Source organism: Homarus americanus, unplaced genomic scaffold, assembly GCF_018991925.1.
Source record: "Homarus americanus isolate GMGI-L3 unplaced genomic scaffold, GMGI_Hamer_2.0 scaffold16712, whole genome shotgun sequence".
Taxonomy (NCBI): domain Eukaryota; kingdom Metazoa; phylum Arthropoda; class Malacostraca; order Decapoda; family Nephropidae; genus Homarus; species Homarus americanus.
Genome location: NW_024757794.1, coordinates 2,202,746 through 2,230,002, shown reverse-complemented (window position 1 = coordinate 2,230,002; position 27,257 = coordinate 2,202,746). Strand labels below are relative to the sequence as shown.

Genomic DNA, 27,257 nt, shown 5'->3' with positions numbered 1-27,257 from the left:
CTTTATATAAAAATCAACGGCATCACAGTTATCCCTAATTATCGTGACATGTTAACAGTGAAGTGGGTCGTATGGCTCACTACCTCAACTAGTGCCCACCAGATGTAAAAGAAAAAAAAAGTAAAATTCATTGAGCTGTCAATTCACAGCCAGGAAAACCCTCGATGGAGGAGCTTTGTAGGTCAGGATGTTGGAAATGTGTATTACAGGGTTTCCCAAATGTTCGTGTACGAGTTCGGACTTTTGGGACATCCTGTAGACGAGTAAAATATATTTATACTGTATATATACCGGTAAACAAGTACAGTACAACAATGTTTACAAATATACAAACGTTCATTTCAGTCGTTTGTGTCACGGCGATATAGTGTATAGGATAATATTGCTAGGAATTTAGTGCCTGTGTATAGTACATAAAATTTTATGATTGATGGCTATATGTTTATTTATAAAGACATTTTAAAGAATGATAAACGTTTGCGAATATATATATCGTAGGTCTAAGCTTGGTGAGGTACAGTAGTAATTTTCATTCCCGATTGGAGGAGGATTTTTCCAATGCAAGAAAATGAAAGAACTGCGTGTCATTTCTAAATATTACAGGTATTATATGAACCTTTTACGTCAGCATTATCCATGTATAACATCAAGATGCTCACCCGATTTTATTTAAACGTGAACGGTCCGACTCACCCTAGTTGAACACTCACTTATGTAGTCCTATTTTCGTGTAGGTTGGTTTTACGAGGTACCTATTTCGTCTAACCTCTGTCATAACGCTTTTTTAAGGAGTTAGTAAATGTTAGTCTAGGTAACGTATAATATAATTTTTTTTTTATTTGGGAGAAGTATTGTCGGAGCGGGTCTGTTTATCTTGGAGGAAATTTGTGATTCCAAGGCATTTTTCGTCAAAAGTATTTTACAGTCATTAGATGAAAAATAACACTTGTTTTGTTTGGATTTAATTTGTAATCCACTAGAAGCGTGGTTTTCCTATCTGGCTACAATAGCCCTTTTTTTTCCAAAGTAGTAGCAAACCAGCCGTTTTCCTGCTAAGTTTGTTATTTTTCTATTCATCTTCGGTTATCTTCTCTGGTAGGCACTGCAGAAGATTGTAGAGATACGTTTACAGAGAAACATGAGGCACTGCCGGATAACAAAGGGATTAGGCGGGAGCTTCGACGTTGTAGGCAGGTGTGGGTGGGCGGGGGTGCCGACGGTCTCACTGTTGGGGAATGTCACACCCCCCCCTCCCCACTACTACACACCACCCCGACTCATGTTCGATATCACCTGCATACCTCCGGTCAATAATTATCTTGTCCAAGCACCCGTGTTGTTCCTGTTACAGCTAAAATAAAATGAAGTTGAGTTTATCATACCTGCGACGGGTCCAAATGGCGTTGTCAAACAGAACTTTAATTTGATCAAGTATTGTGTTCATTCGTTTTAGTAAAGAATGTTGATAATAACGTGAATTTCTTGTTGTAAACACTTGAAGCGTTTTTGAGACGTGCGGTTCTGTGTACTTTCCCTTTCAGAACACACCTTTAACACCTCTGGCAACTCCCACACGCGTCCTCGACATTGCCCTTCAGCCTTGCATAGGTGAATTCCGCCTATAAATTCAGTTGTTATATTTCCCCGTAAGGATATGTTTGTTACTTAAACAACAATAACGTTTAGTTAACGCATTCCGACAGCGTCAGAGTGGTCATGAGATCGCCGACCCTCTTCCCACACTCGTATCTCGGTACTGTGTGCAGGTAGGTGCCTTTCCAAACTAGACGGGTGGACAGTTTATGAAGAATGGAGTCCAGGTGCAGCAGCTGTGGCCCGCAGTATAGTGTAAAGTGAGAGCACAGGACGTTGTTGAGACCAGGTGTTTCCAGCTCAGACACAGCTGGTGGGCACATACTCAAGTTGGGCAGTATTAGCCTATGTCTCTGCTAGTCGATAGAACCACATAATTAAAAAAATATTGTATCTGACAAAAATGCCTGCATGGTGATGTTAGCCAAACTATTACGATTACGGAGCGTAAGCATTGATCACCTGTTTAGTGTTAAAATGATGCTCGTGACGGTGGCAACACTGATTAAAGGTTGGCATCAGTTGCCAAGCACATTATTATTTTACACTTTCCAATGTGGTGATCCATAGCTTCATCTCAGGAATTTATTACGAGTCAGCCCGGAAGAAAAACTGTCTGATACCGAACTTTTTCGAACTGAGAGAGAGAGATGGAATATATATTTACCGCTTTTTTATTAAAATCTCTGTTTACTAAATTGAGTTGTGTATAATCTAAAGCACATCGTATGTTAAAATTGTTACGCATAAACTTGTTAACAATAAGGAATTATACCAGCACGATTTGATATCTTGCTGTGAGCTTACAACACCCGAGGTGCAATCGTACCTACTGTAGTGCACTGTGAAGTGCTTACATAACAGATTAATTCTGACTCGTTATCTATTAAAGTAGGATAATGGGAGGCAGTGGTTGGCGCTCACTTGTTTGCAGCAAGCAGAATAAACTTTTATTAAACACCAACACGTATAAAACGAGGCACAGAAAAGGTGCATGGGGTAGTGAGTGTCATTAAGGTACTGTGGCAATATTGTTGATGCATTGTTTGTGATTAAAGTTGATAAATGTAAGGGTTTTTTTCCATACGAAAATTCATAAACTTCAACATAGAGGTAGTGTATGTTCTTGACGCGAGCAAGTAGGGAGAGGGGGAGGATTTGTCAGCCACCTCAGTGAAAAACAAGGGATTATAGGAGCGGCCAGGAGAAGCCCGCGTGATCCCCTTTGCTTCCACCGTCTCACACACTGGTACAGGTTATTTTCCTAATTGACCCACTAGCTGTACCCACTACCAAATTAAAATCATATCTAGATTAATATATTTGGTCAGATTTCATGTAGTAGTTGTGTCTCAGTTCAATATAGTGAATGGTCGAAAATTTGCTAAAGAAACATAATTGTTATGTAGGAGTAGGAATGTCGTTGGAAGAGTATACAGTAGTAGATAGCCTCGTCCTTACTGTCCTGTTGATGCGGAGGATTATAATCGTCACAGCTGGTAAATATGTAAGGTTATAGTCAGGGGACGATATTGTGCAGTGAGAGATGAACTTCGAGTACGACTAAACTTTTTTTCAATTAGTTATCGCTGTTTCTCGAATGTCGTTGTAGCGCGAGATGGCGAAAAGATATATGTTGGAATTCTGTGTTCGTAAAGCGATCGTGGTTGATAACTGGTGACGGCAAATGATAGTCAGGATAATATTGTCTTAACCTCTTATCTAAAGTCATTGTGGTCTATAGTGTAAAATATGTGCATCTCCCATATTTTTAGAGTTTATAATCCCACGTTCTGATTTGTCAATACGCACTCGTTTAAATTTAATATCCTTTACAACATTTGCATAATCTAACCGTTTTGAAGTATGGGTATCTCGACACTTTGAATTTCCGAGTGAATATATGATAGGTTAAACTGAAGGGAATACTCGAGGCCTTGTTGTACTGTAGGAAGGTTCATAGTGTACTTGAATTGCCCAGGGGGAAAATACTAGGTAATATCTGTACCGTAATAAGTCTTGACTGTGGTTTTTGTACTTGCTCTGCGTGTGAGACTTTTACTGCTAAATAATAGATTCATTGATCACATATTATTAATCTATTCACTGCTGGAACTGATGTTTAGTCACTTCATCGACGAGGTTAGTTGATGTACCATTGTGTGCACTAACATACATGTCTGCGTGTGTATGTACCATTATGTGTGTTTGTTTACCATCATGTGTGTGCGCACCATCATACGTGTGGGTGGTGTGTAGTCTGTCATTATGTGCGCGCCATCATACACTTTGTGTGTATCATTATAGTTAATACCAAATGGTGTTCAGGTGATCATATGTTTACCGAGGGAAGGAAGGATGGCTGTTCAGATGAGTGTGTTTTTCGTGGTTCATAATCGTGAGTTGTACAGGTAGTGGAGGTTGTCATTATATAGAATCGGTGAACTTTGTATGGCGGGAGCATTGCGACATTGTGTGTGTGTTTTGAAGAATTGTCACCCCAGCCTGCTCCACCCGAAGAATCGTCGCCCCAGCCCACAGTGAATGTATGTATAATTAGGATAACATAAATATATTCCTTTGTGTTATGCTTCTTTATTGTGATGCATATTACAAAGGGTACTTAACAGCATAACATGAACCCACTTGTGAAGTGAAATATTAGAACGGGCAAAAAAAAAGATCCTATTCTTATAGACTTATTGGATTTATACTTCTGGCAGTCTTTTGTTTGGCATTTCCACAGAAAACCATCCTTCGATCTGGTGCATTTTGTCCAATTCCTCCAGTTATCACAAGTATCACTTCACGCTTTAAAAGTGTTTTGTTGAAGCCACCGAATAACTTTAGAGGAATCATCACACAACAGTGGTAGGACGACAGTTTGGAAGGTATTGCCTGCCATGGTCGACTGATGATTATGACTACAAATTTTTTAGCCCACTTGCTATTATATAGTCCTACCTGACTGGAGGGTCCTGACTCCACTAACCTGAAGATTAACAACCGTGGAGGCTCCTGATCCCACCTTAAGAATTGTCGCCTTGCCGGACTCTGGGGCGACGATTCTTCAGGTGATCCAAAACTTCGACTAATCATACCCAAGTTTTAAGTTAATCCGACCTTAAGATGGGATCATACGTATTAGTCAGGCGTTTTATATAGAACCTGTGAACTGTGGAAGTGTGATATTGTGTTTACTCAGGTGGTGGACATGTGCCATTCGGTAAGGTATATTTAAATTTTTATGGTCCAGTATAGTGAGGTTGTGAGAGTGAAGCGCAAGGAGCCTTATCGTGGTGTGTGTGTGTGTGTGTTATAGTACCTGCAACACACAATGACACGTATGGTCCAATTGATGGGATTTTCTCTCTGGGATGAAGGTTTTAGCGAGTAGTCATGGTCTTAACAGTAACGTCTCATTCCAGGGTATCGTTGAGGGTCAAGTGTGAGGTGCGGTAAGGTCAACGTTTTGTGCCCGTGATTGACAGTTACATTAGAGGGGGAGCAAGGTTAATATAGTCGGTGATGGGACGAAGGTTAGCAGTATACCACTGCAGCTGTTTAATACCAAGCAGATAACAGCTGATAGTGAGAGCAAACGTCATACTGAACATCCCGTCGAACACTAATTATATAACTTATACGTTTAATCAACCTATACCGCCGGAGTAAGTTTAGATGGTAATGTTTGTTGGATTAGGTTTGGTAACGTAAGAACAGCCAAGTAAACTAAGCTGTAGTAAGTCAGGCACGTCACATGTGAACTGGTGGGAGTTACATCATTAAAGAAAAAGGCTTCGCACCCAGAATAGTGTACTTGTAGTGCTATCATAGACAAGACTGTGACTAAATAGAATTTCCGGTGGTGACCGTCAGCGGGACCTCCCGAGAGAAGGTTGTTGGTGACCTGCGGGGGAGAACCTGTTACCACCTTCACCACCACCACTCCAATAATAAACACCTCCCACACAATTGTCACACCGTTTTTTTTTTGTTACTGTTGCCTTACCCCGTTCTCTTGTATACTATTTATAGTGTATATTTGCCTTTGTATTCATTTGTACGTGTGTCGGTATGTATTATTAGAGAATAACATGATTCTTGCCGTGACTGAAGAGCATGGATGACCGGGGGCAGCTAGGAACGGGCGGTTGCAGAGCCGCGCCAGCCACAGTGGCGGCTATTTCCGACGTGAAGCACACATCCACGAACGCACGGGAGTCCCCATCACGGTGTCTGGGGGACTAGTTCCGGCGCCGTGGTGCTGAGGTGCGTGGCCCCGACCCTACTTCCTCACACCTCCAGCAGCCGCCTCGTCCTGGCCGCCGCCTCGCACTATGACTGCCATTTAGGTCTTCGCCCCCCTCCCTCCGCTTGCTGCAACACGCTGGATTGTGTGAGTAGCACCACCCTTCCTCCCCTCTAGCCTCGCCCACCCCGCCTCTTCCCGCTGCTACCTGTGCTCACACCCACTTTAGCTGTGTTGCTGCCATGACTTAGGTGCCTGGCAGTCGGTGGTAATGGTAGCAGTGTGTGTGTGTGTGTGTGTCTCCTACTGGCAGCCACACCCAGGGACAACGGAGTGTCCCTTTGTTGACTCCCTTTATTCCTTGGTTAAAGAATACACCCTCCATCCGCCATTGTTCTTTTGATCTACCCACGTCACACACACAAACGCACGCACACACAAACACACACACACACACACACACGAACGAGAGAACCACCTGTTGCTTATCTCATTATTCCACCATACACTATCACGCTCAGGAATTATATGTGGCATCCCTAAACATAACTTCACACACACACATGCCACAACCTTGAGTGACACAACTTTTATTATAAGTCTATCATTACAATAATACTCCAGCCCTACAACAACTCATGATGGCACACCTGTATATAGCCACCTTATCCATGGCCCAAAACCCTCGCACTACTCATGGCCCTACACCCTCAGCTTGGCCCTGCACTCACCGTGGCCCAAAACCCTCGCACTACTCATGGCCCTACACCCTCAGCTTGGCCCTGCACTCACCGTGGCCCAAAACCCTCACACTATTCATGGCCCTACACCTCAGCTTGCCCTGCATCACCGTGGCCCCAAACCCTCACACTATTCATGGCCCAATACCCGCACCATGGCCCCACACCAGCGTGGCCCTGCACTCACGTGGAAAACCTCACTATTCATGGCCCACCCACCATGGACACCAGCTTGGCCTGCACTCACCGTGGCCCCAAACCTCACACTACATGGCCCACACTCAGCTTGGCCCCACTCACTGTGGCCCAAACCCTCACACACTCATGGCCCACACCTCAGCTTGGCCCTGCACTCACCGTGGCCCCAAACCCTCACACTACTCATGGCTCTACACCCTCAGCTTGGCCCTGCACTCACCGTGGCCCAAAACCCTCACACTATTCATGGCCCAATACTGCACCATGGCCCCACACCCTCAGCTTGCCCTGCACTACCGTGGCCCAAAACCTCCACTACTCATGGCCCTACACCCTCAGCTTGGCCCTGCACTCACCGTGGCCCAAAACCCTCACACTATTCATGGCCCAATACCTGCACCATGGCCCCACACACTCAGCTTGGCCCTGCACCTCACCGTGGCCCCAAACCCTCACACTATTCATGGCCCCACACACCAGCTTGGCCCTGCACTCACCGGGCTCAAACCTCCACTACTCATGGCCCACACCCTCAGCTTGGCCCTGCACTCACCGTGGCCCAAAACCTCACACTATTCATGGCCCAATACCTGCACCATGGCCCTACACCCTCAGCTTGGCCCTGCACCTCACCGTGGCCCCAAACCCTCACACTATTCATGGCCCACACCTCAGCTTGGCCCTGCACTCACTGTGCCCAAACCCTCACACTACTCATGGACCCAGCTTGGCCCTGCACTCTCACCGTGGCAAACCTCACACTATTCATGGCCTACACCTCAGCTTGGCCCTGCACTCTCACCGTGGCCCCAAACCCTCACACTATTCATGGCCCTACACCCTCAGCTGGCTCCTAGACTCACCGTGGCCCCAAACCCTCACACTATTCATGGCCCTACACCCTCACTATGGTCGAGTATATTGTGATTCACTGTACCATTTGGGCCCTTACCATGACCTGTAAACAGTATCTTGTATAAATATGCATTAAAAGGGTATTATCATCATTAAATATCGAGATTACCATGAAGGACTCTTTAGCATTATCCTCTAAAAGTGGGTAACGTGTGACGCTTATATATACAGTGAGTGACAGAGGATCCTTGGTTCCTTGGATGAATGTAGCGCTGTGTGGATGTATGTAGGTGTGTGGCGGAGGTGGGTGTATATTATTGACCTACTGGATAATATGATCTGGCTCCTAGGAGGGTCTTTATCGTCTCAGGGTGTGTGTGTCAGGATGGGAGAGGTGATAGGATGTGGCCTGGTTCCTGAGGCTTGACACCATCCTTGCCCCCCCCGAGATGATTACTGTAAGCAAGATGAGAACAAGAAGATTTCCCTCAAGGGTGTGTGTGTGTGCGGCAGGATAGGAATATAAGACATACTCTATGGATTTAGGGATGGAGGAAATCTTCAATCATGAGGCAATAACCGGGGCGTCGCCTCACCTCGCCCCACACCACCCTGCTCTCCACCACCATCACTGCTGCCATCATTACCGCCATAACCACTACTGTCATTACTACCACCTCTACTATCACCACTACCAACCTCCACCACCACTTCTACTACTAACAACATCATCACCTCTCCACTACTTCTACCAACACAACCACCACCATCATTACTACTACCTGTACTATTATCATTACCACCACAATCACTACTACTACTATTAAAAACCACCACTACTACCCCCAGCTCCCCTCCTCCACTAATTACATACTACCAACATCACTATCAACTCCACCACCACCCCCCTATCTCTCTCACTGGCAGCTTAACTACCTAATTAGGTCTCCGGCACACCAACCAACAGCTCTCCCTCTCTTTAATAACCTGTAAATTGACACGTGTCTTGGGAGATGATCTGACTGAAGGCGAACAAGTTAAATTTTCGTGTTTATATATATATAATTTTTTTGGGGGAAGGGCCAGCGTGTTTGTTTTTTGCTCCATCCATTGCCATCGTGCGTCATTCCATTTAGTGTGTGTGTGTGAGAACGTTTTGATATACACGTGGATGGTCGTGGTGGTTGGAGGTCACGTATTATTGTGTACTTTAAAGGGACGCTTGTGGATGGTAGGCTGTCACGTGCTAGGTGGCCTTGGCTAGGGTCGACCGGGCACTGTGTGTGTGTGTGGTTATGATCGCCACATCACACCCTTTACGGCAGCTGCGACCTTGAGCAGTGGCCACCTCGACACACACACACACACACACACACACATACATGAATGCATAATACTCTCTCTCTCTCTCTCTCTCTCTCTCTCTCTCTCTCTCTCATATTACCCTGTCGAGCATGCTGGAGTGTATGAAGGAGTATTGAAATTCATAACAGTTAATTAGTCGTGAGTGAGCGAGTGTGTGAGTGAACGCGAGTCGTGAGTGAGCGAGTGAGTGTGAGTTGACGCGTCATGTAAAAACCTCATGGGTGTTCATGGTTGATCGTCTTCCTCATCTCCTCACCCTGCATTCCTCCTCCATACTCCTCTTCCATGCATTCCTCTACGCCCTTCCTTCTCCTCTGCATTCCTCCTCCACACTCTTCCTTCTACCCTGTATTCCTCTTCCATACTCCTCCTCCCCCTCCTGCAGAGTTTATACCGTGGTGGCGGCCATAGTTGATCAAGTGCAGCCACTCGTTGGGGGAAACTGCCGAATAGACCTTGCCGGCCGGTGGTGATCACTGGTCCCAACTTCCTCTTCACCCGTGTGTGTGGAGTGACTATTGATACAACCTACCGCTTCTTTTATATTAATACGGGTATTGATTACGGTCACTCACGCCACTGACGGCTTATATATAACTAGATACTAGACCCTTAACACTGGACGATGTATGGGAGACTTTAGTAGCATTTAACGTCACTGAAAGTCACTGTAACTCACTGTCACTGTAAGTCAAGATACAGGAGACGGAGTGCGCGCTACAGTACTTGTTTATATGTTCCCCAGTCACACCTGTAATGATGTCGCTGCACTCATGGTCGTTTATATATCATTCAACGGCTTATTAGACAGTAGTAATTGTATTTTATTGATGGTGTTAAATATAGGATCCCTTTACAGATTAGAGAAGGGGGGTGGGGTGGTAACCTGTTTTGTAGTTTGGTCACAGCAGCAGGAGTCATATTTACGTTCTACTCTCTAGTCACTAATGTATCTTTGGCCTACTTCCAGTCTCTCTTGTTTTGTTACATTTAATCGTAAAAAAAAAAGATAATGGGGAAGTTGGTGTAATTTCTATCTCTGACATTCGCGGATGATTAGGTTATGATGAAGCAGGCCGTGGTGGTGGTGGTCTTGGCCAAGGTGTCTTTTGTATCGCCTCATGAGTTTGTCTCCACCGTGAATAATAACGACGTGTTTCTCATGCTCGTGCGGCACTGTTACAACCCCCGTATTGTGTATGCAGGACGGGAAATCATTAAGTGTTTGTGAAGGACAGGATAATTTAACGAGGTAGTCACAACAGGAGGTGATTGTATGACGACCACATCATGGGTTTTGTTGTCTAGATGTCAGTTGAAGGTCACACACACACACACACACACACACACACACACACACACACACACACGCAACCCTCATCGTCTTACATCCTCGGGGAGACTTTGTTGTGTTCCTACTCTGGTACTCACTGGTGCTACAAGAAGTATAAATCTCCCGTTAAAACATCATTCTAGAACTGTCACGAGCAACCTAACCCACACTGCCTCTACAACTGCATTCACTCGTGGACGCCGGATGTTGGGGAGTGAAGTTTGAAGTTTTAGGTGTATCAGGATTATTTGACATTTCTGGGATTTATTTTGTTACGCCTATTTATCTTGGACATACTGAACCAAAATTGACCTTTGTACAGTGGATTTGTGTATTAGTATTACATTAGTGGATATCATTTCGTTGTGTGTGCCATGGGGTGGATGGAGGCAGGCTGTACAGTGTTGCACCAGCCGTGGCAAGGGAACGAAACTTTCACTGATGGTAAGGTGAGAGTGTCCATGACTTGCTTGGAGGACGACACACTGCCTTACTCACTCACTCACTCCACCCCTTACCTTGACATTGCTAACCGACACACACACACACACACACACACACACTTCATCCTTGACCACCGAAGGGTCAAGATGTACCTGGCGCTGCTCTGGCAGCAGCCAAGTCAACTGTTATGTTGGCCCATACCAACTCCCTCTCCTGAACCCTCTCCCAGGAATAAAAGTTGAAGTTTAAATTTTTATTTCAGTTAGGAAAGGAATGGAACCAGTGGTGAATAGTGGTGAACAGTGCTTAAGTCAGTGAAAAACAACTCTACATTAACAGCCGAGTCGTACCCAGGCTAGCAGTGAGTGGTGTCCCCATGATGCTACGACACCACGTAGTGAATGAGTTGCTACAGCATCATGTGAGGTTCTTCATAACGCCATCTGTGAGGGAATTACTACACCACGACAGGTCCTCATAACACCATCTGTGAGGGAATTACTACACCACGACAGGTCCTCATAACGCCATCTGTGAGGAATTACTACACCACGACAGGTCCCTCATAACACCATCTGTGAGGGAATTACTACACCAGACAGGTTAACACCATTGTGTGAATTACTACACCCGACAGGTCCTCTCACATCTGGAGGAAGTACACACCAGGGTCCTCATAACACCATCTGTGAGGTTATTACTACACTATACCAGCCCTCATAACACCACAACCACCACCTGGGGAACTACTACCCGTGATGCCCTCATAACACCATCTGTGAGGAAACTACTACACCACGTGATGTCCCATCCATCTGTGAGGGAACTACTACACCACGTGATGCCTCTCATAACACCATCTGTGAGGGAGTTACACATGTCAGCTGTTCAACACCTCATCGCACATGTTACGTGATCACTGTAAACATTAATCTGTATGTTCACTGTATGTTCCTTTACCTTTCTCTAATGAAGGCTTTTGTTAAACTACCAATGTATGTAATAAGTCATTTATGTCTAATGTATATTTTCAGCCTTCGGGCTGCAGAACTTTTTAAATAAACCGTTAATTATTATTATTATAATTAATATTATTATTATTACACACACACCATTACTCAGATTTTTTTTTTATAATCTATCTTTCTTACGTATCGTTGTCTTGGTCAAAATAGCTGTTAAGTTTTATGAAATGTAGGTCTTAACGTGTGTTTATGTGGCTGGTGCTGCAGTGGGAGAGTTATCATGAGAACCAGTCACAGGAGGTCACCTAAGATCGCTTGTGGTTGAGAGAGATCATGCGGGGTCAGAACTCTTCCTGCCGGGGGACCATGGCACACCTCTCCCCAATAAATACTAATGGTCTTAGCCTTTTGCCATCTGGGACCTTTTAGTCCCTGCATCACAGTGTAGACGTCACCTGTGCCACACCTGTTGTAGTTATTGCCTCGCCTGTTGTCTGCCTCACCTGTTGTCTGCCACGCCTGTTATCTGCCACACCTGTTTTCTGCCACACCTGTTGTCTGCATCGCCTTTTGTCTGCCTCACCTGTTGTCTTCTCTAAATTTCCTAAGTGTTTATGAAAGGATACGGTGAATTTTCTTCGTAGCATAACTGAAGATGTAGGAATGCATTTGTCTGGTTAAAACCAAATACAACGTCCAGAAATGGTATATATCAGAATTAACCGGGAATTTACCTTGTGGAGATGGGAGCATTTAGCGCTGATGAATGGGCATCTAACTTTAAAAACATTGGGAAGTGGAGAGTGTCGAGAGCAGAGCCAACCTCCCTCCCTCCCTCACACACACACACACACACACACACACACACACACACACACACACGGACGCGGAAAAAAAGGCTTAATTTACGGTACTCTACATCCGCACAGACTGTCAGACGTATGCGGTAGCTACTCTCACTTTCAGGGGACGAAGTTAATGTACTGTACACACTCTTTGGCCAGATTTTATACATTGGCTTTACTCCTTATAGCCAGTGTTAAACGTGTGTTGTAAAGATCGAGTCTTGGTGGTGTAATGCTGATGCTAATTTTGAAGGTTTAATTCTATGAGTCTTTAGCTTAGATTAACCAGCTAAGATGCATTAACACATATTCACTTACAAGGAATATTTAACTATGAACTTGGGGATATATGGACCCAGGTTTAACTTTTAACTCCCCGTTTCTCTCAAGGGCTTAGATGAGTTTGATAATTGGCATAATCCGATTATTGTGTCGGAGATTGAGGTCGTTCGAGGTTATAGGGTCTGGATAATAGGCGAACACTTATACACGTTTCGCTGTGGCTGGAAATTTTACGGAAGAAGTAGTTGATTTGTTTTGTTGTTTTTTTACGTATTACCAAAGTTTGATTTCGGATTTATTATTTTTGTTTTGAATATTTAAATGGTTTATTTAATTTATATTTTCTTTGGATATTCTTTCAAAGAAATGATTTGACTAGGTGGGTTCGTGTTGGGTTAGGTTAGGTAATAGCAAAATCAATAAAAATAAGCAGGATATAAAACAATGTAATTAACTTATTATGGACAAATGCTTGTTAATAGTCAACACGTAAACAATGAATACTGCTGAAATGGATTGTTACATCACCTAATTATGATTCACCATTCACCCACCCTGCCATAATACATTTTTGTTTACTAATGGCGGCTAACGCAGCTATTTATACATATTTATGCACTGTGATCACCATAGCCGATATGAGTTACGAGTCATTTCGTGTAAAAATTAGGTTTCACGTACATTACACAAAAGTTCCTATCGATACGTCAAATTACTGGCTCCATTTATATAATTTGAGTAATAATAATAATAATAATGCGGTAGTAATAATAATAATACTGTATAATAATAATACGGAAAAATAATGATGATAATTTATCGATGTAGCGAGTCATTTTTGCCCTATTGTTTGTATAAGTTGTGATCTTGTCTCATTGATCTTAACGATAGCGGGTACTGATCTGGACGCCGCTCGGGATCATTGGTATCTTCGTGTATATTATTATTATTTATTACTAGTCTGTCCTTGAAGAGTATAAATCTATTGGATTAATCATCTTGTATATGTATTGTCTCTTCAGGTTGGTGTTTCGTTATCTTTTATCGCATTTATAGATATGTTCGTAGTGAGCGTTCCCATTTAGCGTGCCACAGTTTATTAGATAGGCCAAAAATGGTATGTATCCCACTTGGCCTTTAAAGTGGATATACTGTATTGTACGCGGTCGGCTTCAAAGGAACGATGCTTGTCAGTGTAATTTTTTGAATGAGTCACTAACAATTTGAGAAGCAATGTAATAGACACTGGTTGTGGAGCCACGTGAATTTTGATAATATCCATCAATATACAGTACGCGAGTTTTAGAACCTCGCAAATGTGGTTCCACCGTCCGAGGAAACTGACGTCACAGATCTAGCTATGTGTGACGTCATATTAACCCACCTGCAGTCGGTGTCGGTGCGGAGTCGGCTCCTATAAATACCGGGAGATTTATACGCCTTTTTTATTCGTGAGATTATTATTCGGTAGTAAAAATCGTACTGAATGAATTAACAGAATACATATTTTTTTTAGATTTGTAAATGGAATAATACGCAGGTAAAGTAGAAACTAAATTAAGAAATGGGTAACTGGCAACTTGAACCAGTGAGAATGTTAGCGCGCGCTCGTGGAGGCTCAGCAGACTCAGCTCGCTCAGCAGTCGTCTCACAGTTTGTTCTATGGTGTTGTGAGGGACAGGTGTGTGCGTGAACTTCTACGTGTGACTTTGTTATATATATGTGACCTTTTAAAAGTCTCAGAAGCCACGTGATTGTGTTTTATACGGGATACTAAACGCAACAGTGGGCATAGAAAAGGTAAGCTGAATATTGTGTGTGAAATACCGTAGAAGCAAGGTGTGAGGGGGCACGAGAATTGGGGTTCAACGATCTCAGGGGGGTTTGAATCTCGTCTTCACCGCCAACGGATGTATTGTTAAACTACATTAAACCCTTCTACCTGTGCTCTGCGAAAACTTTAATCCCTAGCATGAAGCTCCTTGTCTTTTGACCGGCGTTTTACGGTTCCTTTGTTTCAAACTGGCGAAAGTTGGATGAGTAGTGAAGGTTAACTTAAGACCCGTGTTTATTGGAGTTTGTTTATGTTTGTAATAAGAAAACAAAGATATTTTACATGGAAACAAAGTTATATTGTTTTAGTCGAGAGTAATGTAAGCATCAAATGGTATTTGGCCCGACACACTTAAAAGAATGTGAACTGTAATGCCCGGTGTTGAAGGTGCAGTAGAAAGTGCTTACCTGTAGACTCCCACATTCTTACCTCACATAGTACAGTGCAGGGATGAGTCAGGCTGTAGTTAATGTTATTTTTACCCCCAGACCACCATAGTGAACTGGCCTAAATAACCTTAAGAATATTCACAAGGACGTGTCTAGGTTAGTGTGAGGAATCCTAACCAGAAAGCGAACGTTGTGGTGGGGTGATGTAAGGTTCTTGTGACTTGTTAAGTAACTAAGGAGTTGGAAAGGTGACACATATGGCTTCACGCGGCAGTCACTCGCTCGCTACCTGCTGCATCCTCCTTTCACCACGGCCATCACGTTGCTTCATCTTCCAGTGTCAAGTTCAGCAACTCGCTTCGTCTTGATGTTCACTGGTTGTATTTTTTTTTATTCTTCCCCCTCAACCAAACCAGGTGAATTAATTTTGCCTGGATACGTCTTCTAAACCTTGAATTTTGTCCTACATATAATTTAAACAGGAGTCATTGATGGAGATAATTTTCAGTATTTGGGCTGAAGAAAAGGAAGGATTTTAAGGTTAAATACGACAGCTATCTCACTGTTTACCTGTTTGACACAGCGATCGTTGTAAGTGTGAGCATGTGACACTTAATTGTCTTGGTCTAGGTTATTAGGAGGAGGGGGGGGGGTAGTGCAGTGAGAGCTTCCACCTTGAATTGTTGAACAAGGCTAACAAGCATTGTTGTTTGTGCAGCGAAACTGTGAGTCAACTTTTGAGAAAATTACCGCGTTTAGTCTACGATTGTTTACTGTAAATATATTTTGATGAAAATAGAATACTATTTCTTGTAAATATTTTCACCTGTACACTAGTGCACTTTTGGCCACTGTGCGTAAAGTGTTGGCAACCAATTTGCTCAGGGAAAGAATTTGTTTTAAGTTCCGGTTAGAAATTGTATGCTCTCAATATCAACTTTTACTTTTCGCTTGGTTGATTCACACATTACAATTAATATCTCTCTCTCTCTCTCTCTCGTAATAGTTTACAATAGCCACTTCCGGAAAAAAATCTGTAGAAGAAACTTTCCCTCTCGATTACAACAAAGAATGGAGACATTGCAACTTTCCAGCGTTAGTGTCAATTTTTTGTTGAGAGTAAATTCGGTCCATCGACGTGCGGACGCCATGCCAGTGACCAGTCCTAACACTAAGCAACACTTGCGTTAGATAATGTTTGGTGTGTTTACCTTATTCAAGACATAAGTTCCACATCGTATATCTTACTCATTTTATAACAGCGATGCTACAGTAGTCTGGGGGTTCTATTACCAGGCGTGTGGGTAATGTTTACACTATTTAATTGTTTTAAGACGTAAGGTAGGATGGCGAGTAGAGGAGCAGTGAGTGGTTTGGTGACCCCGGCGCAGCACCGTCCCCGCCGCTCTTACCCTGTAGTGCCATCACATCTCACCTGCCCGGTAAACCCTCTACAGTACCGTACTCCCTCCGTCCCCCAGGCTGCCCATTTTATCTTATTCTGGTCATCAAGATTTAACGTTAAAAAATCCTTGTCTGGTCTCCCTACTTTGTTTTTATGATTCTACACCTTGTTGTTCACCTGTAATTATGTCAACAGTCATACTCGGTTTGAGTTGTATAACTGTGGAGCTGGCAACTACAGTAAATTGTGCAATGTTATAATTATCTTCCTTGTGGTGCTATAGTGAACGAGAACACATTTGCCTGTGTCATTGTTGTAGAGCAGTTAAGGCATAATTTGTTCACTTTTTGTTAGAAGCAGGAAACTTTCTGTATATATTGTAAAAAAAAATATGCTGAAACGTTTGAGATTGGTAGCCTGAACTAAATATGCCATTTTCAATCTCAACTACAGTAACCATGTCATTCAATGGGCTGATAAAATATAAACAAGACATCCGAGAATTGGCTTTATTTTCACGTTCACAACAATATATCGTCTAATATATTGTTTTCAACTCGGCTTATTCATTCATGATGGTCCCTGTGTACCTTTCCCAGTGTTTTTTTTTCAAGTTTGAATATCAGGAATCCCCTCCTCCCTCCCCAGCACTGACTACGGCTAGGACAGAAATCTAATAACTCCAGTGTCTTGAAAAGTAAACATCAATTTCAACCGATGCACCAGATATCGGCGTTGTAATAATTGATGGGGGAGGCAGCTTTAGTTCACACGTGTTACCACCAGGACGTAATCTTAACTGTACAACATTTGATCAATATGTCACACAGGAAGAAATTATTCGGGCTGGGTGTATATGACAATGGAGAGCATTATATGACGTAAGACTAAAGGGGAATCACCTCTTATCATATATTTGTCTGTAAGCTCCACTGATAAACTTGTCAACAAACATATTTATCGTATCAAATTCACCTCTACAGCTGTGTTGCATAAAAGACAATGTGTAAATAATAGTGACACAGGTTCTAGTTATCAGTCGGGAAAAATGTTTCGAAATCTTGGGTCAGGTCAGATTAGGTCGACTTGTGAAAGAGACCTAGGGTTTGTAAGCCCGGACCTACGGCCTAGAAAACAGTGCGTTAATGTTCGAAATAAGGCAAACAGAGTATTGGGTTTTATATCTAGAAGTGTAAGTAATAAGAGTGCAGAGGTCTTATTGCAACTATATCTTGCGCTAGTCAGGCCGCACCTCGATTATGCGGTTCAGTTCTGGTGCCCTTATTATAGAATGGATATAATTCACTAGAGTCGGTGCAGCGAAGAATGACGAAAATGATTCCGGGACTTAGAAACCTTCCATATCAGGATAGGTTAAAGAAACTAAACTTGCATTCCTAGAAAGACGAAGAGTGCGGGGAGATATGATAGAAGTATTCAAGTGGGTGAAAGAAATCAATAAAGGTGATATAGATAAAGTTCTTATAATATCCGAGCAGGATAGGACCCGGAACAACGGATTCAAGTTGGATAAGTTTAGGTTTAGGAGGAGATAGGAAGGAACTGGTTTACATATAGATTGGTGGACGAGTGGAACAGATAACGCGTCAAATATTAGGATATGTACAGTATTTGGTTTGTTCATTTCAAAGTTCATCATTGAGGTTTTTCTATGATATTCTGAAGTATATAACATTCTATTGCAAAATAATGAAATTGAAAGTTAAGTTGCACGATCTCTTTACTATTATTACTAGCAACGATAAAATGAAAATGACGGGTTTTGTTAAGTTACCCCAAAACTACAGATCCGTATACTGATATTTTTTTGGTCTTATTATTGTCGAGTTATCCGGGCTATTTTATCACATCGGACAAAAGAAGGTCAGCTGGGCACTATCCCTCCCCACCCCACCCTCTCGCTCCCCAAAAACTGCTTGTCGTTCACATCAAAGGAAAATAAAATTAGCTTTTGATCTGAGGGAAGAGAAGAGCAGAAGGTCGGCATTTCTGTTTATCGGAAATATTAATCTACCACGCTGTCCCATATTCCCAAGTACAATTTATTTATAAGTAACGTGTTATTGTCGAGTTATTAATTTGCCCAGAGGTAGTTATTTGTTCGAGGGGGAGTGAAAGAGTGTGTAAGTGAGAGATAACATTGTGTGAGTGCAGGATATTGTGTTGGCTGCGGCGAGAGGTACAGTATTGTGTAACAGCATCACGCGACCGACCGACCGACCCATCTTCACCAGCATTACCCCGCCCCGTCTCGCCCAGCCCCCCCAGCCAAAACACCTCGTCTAGTGAGTGTCTCTCCCCCCCCTCCCACTTCTTCCAGTCCCACTCGGGGTTATTAACAAAGCGTGTTTCCTGTGGCCTTAATTACCAATTTTGGCCAATAAAAAGGGTATGTGGTTAGGTTGGAAAAAAATGTATGGTTGGTTGGGTTAGCATTAAGAAATGTTTGTTTAGTTTCCTTTGGGTTAGGTTAGTAAAAAATGTGTATGGTTAGGTTAGATTGGGGATGTAGAGTTGGTTGCATACCGAAGAAAAAAAAAGAGGCTTTCAACTACACAATAACAGCTCTCTTATACACACACATCCGCCCGCCCGTCCGTCCGTCAATAAACAAAACCAAAAACTAACTTGTCTGAAATTATGGCCCCAGTCTGGTTAACGAGAGCCAGTGTTTTGCTCGCTCGGGGCTGAAGAGCGGCTTATATACGCGCCGCTTAAACTTCCAGGGTCAGCGTAGAGTCATCAGCGGCGGCGTTAAACAGGTATTATTAATCATTGGGCTCATGCATGTTCGTATGTATGTCGGTAGAGTCGTATTAGGTGACGTAGTGTGTGTTATGTTGTTGAGATAGTGTTGTTGTGTTGAGTCTCGTGGTTGGACCCTGCGGAGTCATGCGATATTGTCTTGGCTGTGTTATTATCAGCTGGAAGGGAATTTACTAGCACCTTCCATGTTACTTGTCTTATCAGTTCAGTTTGATCTTCACTTGACTCACGCCGTAGCACTTGACGTATTGGTACTCTGTTCTTCTCATGTCGGTGTGGAACAACTTACCCTCACCCATCCCAGCAGAGACTACGCTCCCTTTGTTTAAATCATCTCTGAAAAAATATCTATTGTCTAAGTATTGATATTTCTTGTAATACCTACTATATTTACAGTACCTGCCTTTATTGTACCATCAAAACCGTTTTATCGGAAATTATCATGTAAATAGATAAGAAATTACCATTGCAATAAACATATTTGCCAACTAGACATAATCCTGACAGCTCTGTCCTCTTGTTCAACCTTAATACTGTACAACCCATCTTGTACTGCTCCCCCATTATACTCATGTTTTTCAATTCCACTGTAATTTATATATATACTTGTAATAAAAAAATAAATAAATATTGAAGTGATAACCGTGGTAACATTATGAGATGTTCTTACCACCAAGCTATTGTACTATACCAGATGTTACTAAATGTTACATAATACTTCCTTGAGATAAATGTATAGTATATATCAGGTGCCTCAAAGAGAGCTCAGGTTCTCAACTGGCTCAGCCATGTTAATATTGTTATTATTATCCACTCTGTATCTGTATTTTTTCTGGTTAAATAAAATGTTTCAATTCAATTCGGCAAATACCAAAATTTACGTATTATATGTTTGTGTATTTTTATTTATTTTATATTTTTGCGGAAGAATGGTTATATACGGTGTGGATGGTAATTTATCCAAGCTGACGTGAGATGGGAAAAAAATGTACATCCATTGTCTGTGAGTTACACCACTTTCCTTTGTTTTCCTTGGTTAAGAGCTCGAAGGTGAGTGTTTCCCTCTCAATACTAACAACAACAACCACCACCACCAGCTTGTCATTGGTATTTCCGTTTTCCCCGTCTTCTCGCACTGTCTCACCACCTGCCTCCTCCACAACCCCCACCTACACTGTCACCACCACCACCACCTCCTCCTTTGTCCTTCAGATTTCCCTTGTTTACAGTTGACAGAAGGTGATGACACTTGTTGTTGTCTTGGCGCCACCAACAGATGTCGTCTTTATTGATGTTTTTAAAGCTCCTTAACTATTACGAAGTGTTGGGATCCCTGTCGTGGAGGAGTGTTTAAGCAGGAGAACGTTATACAAAAATTGGACAGGTAATGAGGGTTTATGGGTCAGGTGTGAGGAGGAGGCGCGGTATAATGTATTTTACAAGGACAGATAATTATGTCTTTTCTCAGGTGTGTAATATTAATAATATTTAACGGTTTATTAAGATAACATGGCACCCCGAAGGCTAAAAATATACAATAAATGGAGATAAATTTCATATGGTGATTGACAAAAGCTTTCAATACAAAACATAAGAAACATAGTCAACATAAAGATTAACTATAGATCTAGTACTGTGGGAGCTGGTCTTGTAAACATTCCTGTCACCTGATATTGGCGCCAACAAAGTCCTGCCCACTGTTTGGATGGCCGTCGTACCTGGGTGGTAAGCGGCTACCTCACTACACCTGCAGATGTTTAGCACAGCCACCACATGGTCCGGGTAGGTCCTTCAGCACACACAGGGTGTCGGAGATGGTTCTTGCTTCTCATGTGATGTAGTTAGGAATTCATAGTTCCTCACCTGGGTGTAGTAGGGAGTCCTCATTTCTCTCATGATGTAGTTTGGAGTCTTTCTTGGCTTCTCATCCAGTGTTGGCGGTGGCGAGTGTGCGGTGGACAGGGTGTTCCGCGTCAGGTCAACATTGACCGCTAAGCACTGATTGTCACTAACAGTTGTTTCTTTCGAGTTGAAATTGTCACTTTTGTATATCACTTGTGGGTTGATCGTCAATCTTTGCACTGTACTGTTGGTGGGAGGATGTTGATAAATCCAGATGGGGAGGAGGAGATGGGGAAGGGGATGGCCCGATATACCAGGCTGGCAACTGTCTCCATGGCCTACAGACCGTATGAAGGCTGAAGACTGTGTGTGTCAGTGATGAATAAGAGTGTATTATAGACCTCGTTATGTTGGCGTGAGTGACTGGGAAGGAGAATGAAGGCTAATATTGAATAAGACCGCACCTCGATTATGCGGTTTTCTGGTGCCCTTATTATAGAATGGATATGAATTCACTGGAGTCGGTGCAGCGAAGAATGACGAAAATGATTCCGGACTTAGAAACCTTCCATATCAAGATAGATTCAATAAACTGAACTAGCATTCCCCAGAAAGACGAAGAGTGCGGGGATATGATAGAAGTATTTAAGTGGGTGAAAGGAATCAATAAGGAGAAAGATAAAGTTCTTATAATATCCGAGCAGGATAGGACTCGTAGCAACGGATTTAAGTTGGACAAGTTTAGGTTTAGGAGGGAGATAGGAAGGAACTGGTTCACAAATAGGGTGGTAGACGAGTGGAACAAGCTTAGCAACTTTGTAGTAAGTGCTGGAACTCTGGAAAGTTTTAAAAGGAGGCTGGATAGATTCATGGATGATAGAGAGTGGTAGTAACTCGACATGAGCTGCCATGCACAGACCAACCGGCCTATTGCAGACTCAGTATTTGTTGTTATGAAGTGTTTGTTTTCCTTGATGGTCCGCAGTACTGAATTATATTGCACTCAAGGAATCATTTCTCTCCTTCAGGTAAATCAAGAGAGTCGATAGTTACCCATAATGTTTGCTGTACAGTGTTTGTTGTTAGCAAGAGGTAGAATTTGGCACCTGGGATGTTTAGGTCTTGATATAGCTACAATTTCCATATAGTGAAGTTAAAGTGTTTATAGTGTCTGGTTATTTGATATACGTTTACGTATTTTTTTTGTGGTTTTGGGGGATTTTTTGTTATCGAGGGAATGTTTTCTATTAGTATATTGTCCTTTTGTATAACCATGTTTCAGGTGTGTGTCCTCGCAACTTACAAACTCAAGACGTGGTAGGTTCCCGAGGTAGACTGTAAACATGTTGTGTGGCTGCGTTATATAAACTACGCCAATTAAAGCCCGGAGCTCTTGTGGTCTTAATCGGGAACACAGATAATTTGTACATTGTGAATCAACTTTATATGCCAGCCTGTTTTGAAGGTTGTGTGAAGCCATGATTACTTTGTGGTGGTTACTGAAGGTTAGACCATCCGGCATGATAACCTACATAGATACAGCCGCAGCTATTGATCTCGCTTCTATTTTTTTTTTAGATTTTTTTTTGTACACTGTCATGGGCACACATTTAACGACTAAAACCACTTACTCTTGTCAATATGGTCCACACGTGTGTATTCAGTGCATCACATGACGATACTGAGCTTTCTGAAACACCGACCCGGTATACACACTCCACACACACACACACTCCACACACACACACACTCCACACACACACTCCACAGTTCATCATCACAAGTGTCACATTATACCTCCATGGTCTTATAAGTAGCTGTATAAAGTACTGTCATTAAACTACTATACTGTACCTTGAAATATCCTCCAGTTGACGTTATTTATACTTTTATCCCTACCCACCCTCCTCCCCACCACATCCTCACACTCACTCCTCTTGAGAATGATAAACACGGTGGATTTAAACTCGCGGACTTGAGTTCATCAGCTTGAGATAAAAAGAAAATCATTATTGAGCCTGGGCACAAGAGGATGGTGAGGCCCTTTAAAGTCAATAGCTAAGAAGGGGGTAATGGTCTTCTCTTACGTGGCTCTTGTTTAGTTCGTACACACATATAGGATTCAATTGCCAGTGCCGGGATAAAGGGAGAATGGAAGGATAGAGATGAAGGGTGGATGGAGGAAGGATAGAGATGAAGGGTGGATGGAGGAGCTAGCATATCTGTGTTGTCACTTGCCTTATCACACTCGCTTCCACGTTTCATATTTACCATTAGTGTGTGTGTGTGAAGGAAGCGATTCGTTCCCTAGTTATACCTGTGGTCTGAATGTAGTGCCTCTCTGTCCTGTACTCTGTAATGAAAGATGGACTAGTGTGTGAAATATGGGAGCTCAACAGGTGTGTGAAATGTGATGGCTCATGTGTGGCTCAACAGGTGTGTGAAATGTGATGGCTCATGTGTGGCTCAACAGGTGTGTGAAATGTGATGGCTCATGTGTGGCTCAACAGGTGTGTGAAATATGATGGCTCAGGTATGGCTCAACAGGTGTGTGAAATATCGTTAGTTATGCCTGTTTTGCCCCTTATATTCCTACGTACCTCTCTCTCTGCCTAGTGTTCCTGTATATAATCTCCCTTTATTTAATGAACTCCCGTCGTTTTGTTAGTCTAGCAGTAATTAGCTTATAATCGTATTCATTCTGTGTGTGTGTGTGTCTGTGTGTGTGTCTGTGTGTCTGTCTGTCTGTCTGTCTGTGTGTGTGTGTTTTGTCGAAAGCATATACAGCATGTTTTAAGTCTCATCAACTCCCACAAAATCCGAAGGTAAACTAGACATTTGGAATCGCAGGTGACCGTGAAACAGCTGCCTTAGTCACTGTGTGTCCCTGAGGTGGAGAGTGAGGCTGTTACTGGCGCCCTCTATGTATGTATTTGTTTATTTTTGTGCTCAGAACGGGAGGTACGACCTAACTTTTTTTTATCTTCTATGGGTGTGAGTGATAAAGATTGTGTGGTGATGAAGGGGCGGGGGGGGCAGGTGATGTGATTATCCGGGAGGGGGGGGAGGAAGGACAGGTAGTGTGGTGACTGGAGAGGGTGAGGCAGTGGCAAGTCCTTGAATAATCAGGGACGTGGCGCCTCACTCTTTCCTGAATGAGAATGAATAATGTCGCGTACCATAATGGGGTTTTCTTGTTAATTAAATCTCAAAGGGTATATAATTAAATTCCCGGTATTTCTTGACTTTTGTTCATAATTAGGCCTATTGGCGTACCGTAGGCCTTTGTTTATATATTTAAGTAGAGTAAAGGTAAATTTGACCTCTCTAATTATAGGTGAGACTAGTTAATTTGGTGAAGCAGTCGCCGAGGTATTTAGAAATTGCTTGTTTCTCCTAGGGAAAAATATGAAGTGCCTGCGTATGGCACTTGGCACTGTCTAGGATAGCGCAGGCTGCCTTTGTCACGCCAACCTTTGTCGTATACTGTACACAGTTCTCCAGACAAGTAGTGTAAACAGTGGGCTTCGTGTGATATGCTGTTGATGTCGTCACACACACACCAAGACGTATGAGATGTACCCGTAGTAGGTCTTGGTGCTTGGGATAAAGGACTACACACACACACACACATTACTACTAACTCACGTAGAAGGAAATGGTACAGGTACAAAGAGAGAGAGAGAGAGGGGACGCCCGGGGTTCGCTTAGGGCACGGTGTCTTGGGCGCAGGGGTACAAAGAGAGATTACAAGGGGCCCTCCCACTCACTCGATAGTGGTCACCGTACCTCGTGACTCACACCTTGGTTAAACACGCAGTAGTATGTCTGGAAAGTTATGTGAGTGAGGGAGAGGTGGGTGACAGATCTGGTGAGGAAGAGATGGAAGGTGAGGTGTGAGGTTTCTAGCGCCTCTGGGATTAAAAAGAACTCAAGTGGCCGCTGACGATAAGGGTTTAATTATGTGTGTTGTTTTATTATCAGCTTTTATTGTTGTTTGTTATATACTGTCTGTTGTTCTACTTAGCTCTTATCTCTTATCATTTCACCTTTCTTTTCACTTCCTGCTTCCTACCGCTAGTTCTTTCCACCCTCATGAATCTGACCTAAAGTGTATATATACTGTTAATGAATATGATGTATTTCTTTGTGTATGAACCTCTGTCCTGCGTGACAGTGAGAAGTGATACCACCCTCAGTGTCAAGACCTGACTGAATTACTCAGAATAGGCAAACTGTACTCCAAGCTTTGTCAATAAATTTGTTAAACTAAAAAAAAAAAGCTAGTTCTTTCATTTCCTTTATTTCCTTCCTTCCTCATGCACCTGCCGTACTTCAGGTCTCTCTCTCTCTCTCTCTCTCGCATATATTCTAGTGTATTGTTTACTTAGCTATACAAAACCACCATTAACAAAAGTTCCCATTCTCGACAACAAACCATTTCAGATAGATGTCCATTGGGTGTAACATGTCTGCTTGTGAAACGTTTATACACCTACTGTAAATATGAACATTGATACCATAGTTCTTTTATTACCGAACGTGATAAAGCTTTACAGTACAAGTTTACACAGGAAACCTAACACACACATATATATACGTGTTTATGTTTGTGTTGGAGGAGGTTGAGGTGTGAGTGTCCAGGATTGCAGGTCGTGATTCGCCCGTGTGTTGTTCGTATATGCGACACTGTAATGTTGGTTTCCCCATATACCGTTACCTTGATGCGAAAAGGATTGGGGAGGGGTTTTTTTTTATGCCTGTGTCAAACTATGTATATAAGCATAAAAAAAATGTATTGTCGGTCGTTTTGTTTCGTCATGTCAGTCGTTTTCTTTATTATTGTTGTCTTGTCAGTTATTTTTCTTATCTAGAGATCTGATACACACACACACACACACACAAGCTTCTGGCGATAAATAAAGATTGCTGAACCATTCTAAAAGTTTTTGTTACTAAGGACTTACAGTACTAAAGATGGGCACGATAATACGTATTCCTAACCAAACCTGACCAATTACCCATCTTCATATAGTATCTGGATATATATATCTTACGCGGGGAATATTCAATACTGTATTTTACGCTCCCACTTGGTGTCGAGAGCAAGCTGCGGTGGGTGATATTTTCGGTAAGAGTTGCAAACATTCGGCTGGCAGGAAGTTGTGGTTCAAAAAGAGAGAGGGGGGTAGGGAGGGAGAGAGCGAGGAGGAGGAAGAGAGCATCGTTATAGAGAAGAGTAAAGGGCTGAGAGAGGGAGAGGAGGTGGTGGTGGTCTTCTCTTGTGTTGTCGGTTCATGGATATCGATTCGACCTAGTTGGGGGGCACAGTGCCACACGTCACCACCTACCTGATTTACTCTCCCCTACGACGATGGCCCACCTACCTATATCACCTCTTTTTTTTTTTTACTATCTTTCTTTCTTGTCGCCATCCAGTCTTTGTTCCTGGGGATGGTGTAACACACACACACACACACACACACACACACGCGCGTGCTCGCGCTTCCTGAAGAGTGCGTGGACCATAAGAGACACTGCACGCACCTCTCTCTCTTTCTTTCTTTGTAGCTGCGACTTGAACCAACTTGGGTACACACACACACACACACACACACGACCTCCCGTGCGCGTAAATCTTAACTATTTTAACGAAGGAATTGAATCGAATAAACAGGTTGATTTTTTTATGATATTCGTCGTTATTTGGATCCATCGCGGTACATTCTTCCCTTTTGTTCACTCTACTCTTCCATGGGTCACTTTGTTGGTGTATAGTGAGTCAATACTGCTCGTGCAAGTTGACTGAACCATTTCTAAAGGAATGAAAACCTGAACATTTTGTCTAGTTGGCAGCTGGTGCGTAGGTAAAGTTACGTCGCTACCTGACCATACCCTCGGCTGTAAACAAGGGCAAGGTGGTTGGCGGTGGTAGTGCCGGGTGTAAGGAATCCTCGTACAGCCTCTCGCGTCATCTCCGAGGACAAAAAATACTGTACGCACATTAAGACAAGATTATAAATATTAAATTGTAATGTTTAGGCTAAGAGCATTGCATTATTATTATTATTTTTATTATTAAACATTCAATAGTATAACACAAAAGGGAATAGTACATTTGCACAGAG

At 42.8% G+C, this 27,257-nt stretch overlaps 2 protein-coding genes across 8 annotated transcripts in view; both read left to right on the top strand.

Annotated features, from left to right (window-relative positions):
- The window catches only part of LOC121857730, an 80,128-nt gene that overhangs the window by 5,836 nt on the left and 47,035 nt on the right, over positions 1-27,257 (top strand). The window contains exon 1 of one of the 7 annotated variants that reach the window (XM_042353841.1): positions 14,531-14,672. The exons of the other annotated variants lie outside the window; for them this stretch is intronic. The gene's annotated coding sequence lies outside the window, so the exon portion shown is untranslated. Of the gene's footprint in view, positions 1-14,530; positions 14,673-27,257 lie in introns of those variants that run through there. 7 annotated transcript variants of the gene reach the window in all.
- LOC121857651 (extensin-like) lies at positions 6,517-7,710 on the top strand. Its single transcript, XM_042353712.1, has one exon. It carries the CDS (start codon positions 6,517-6,519, stop codon positions 7,708-7,710), a length of 1,194 nt encoding a protein of 397 aa, XP_042209646.1.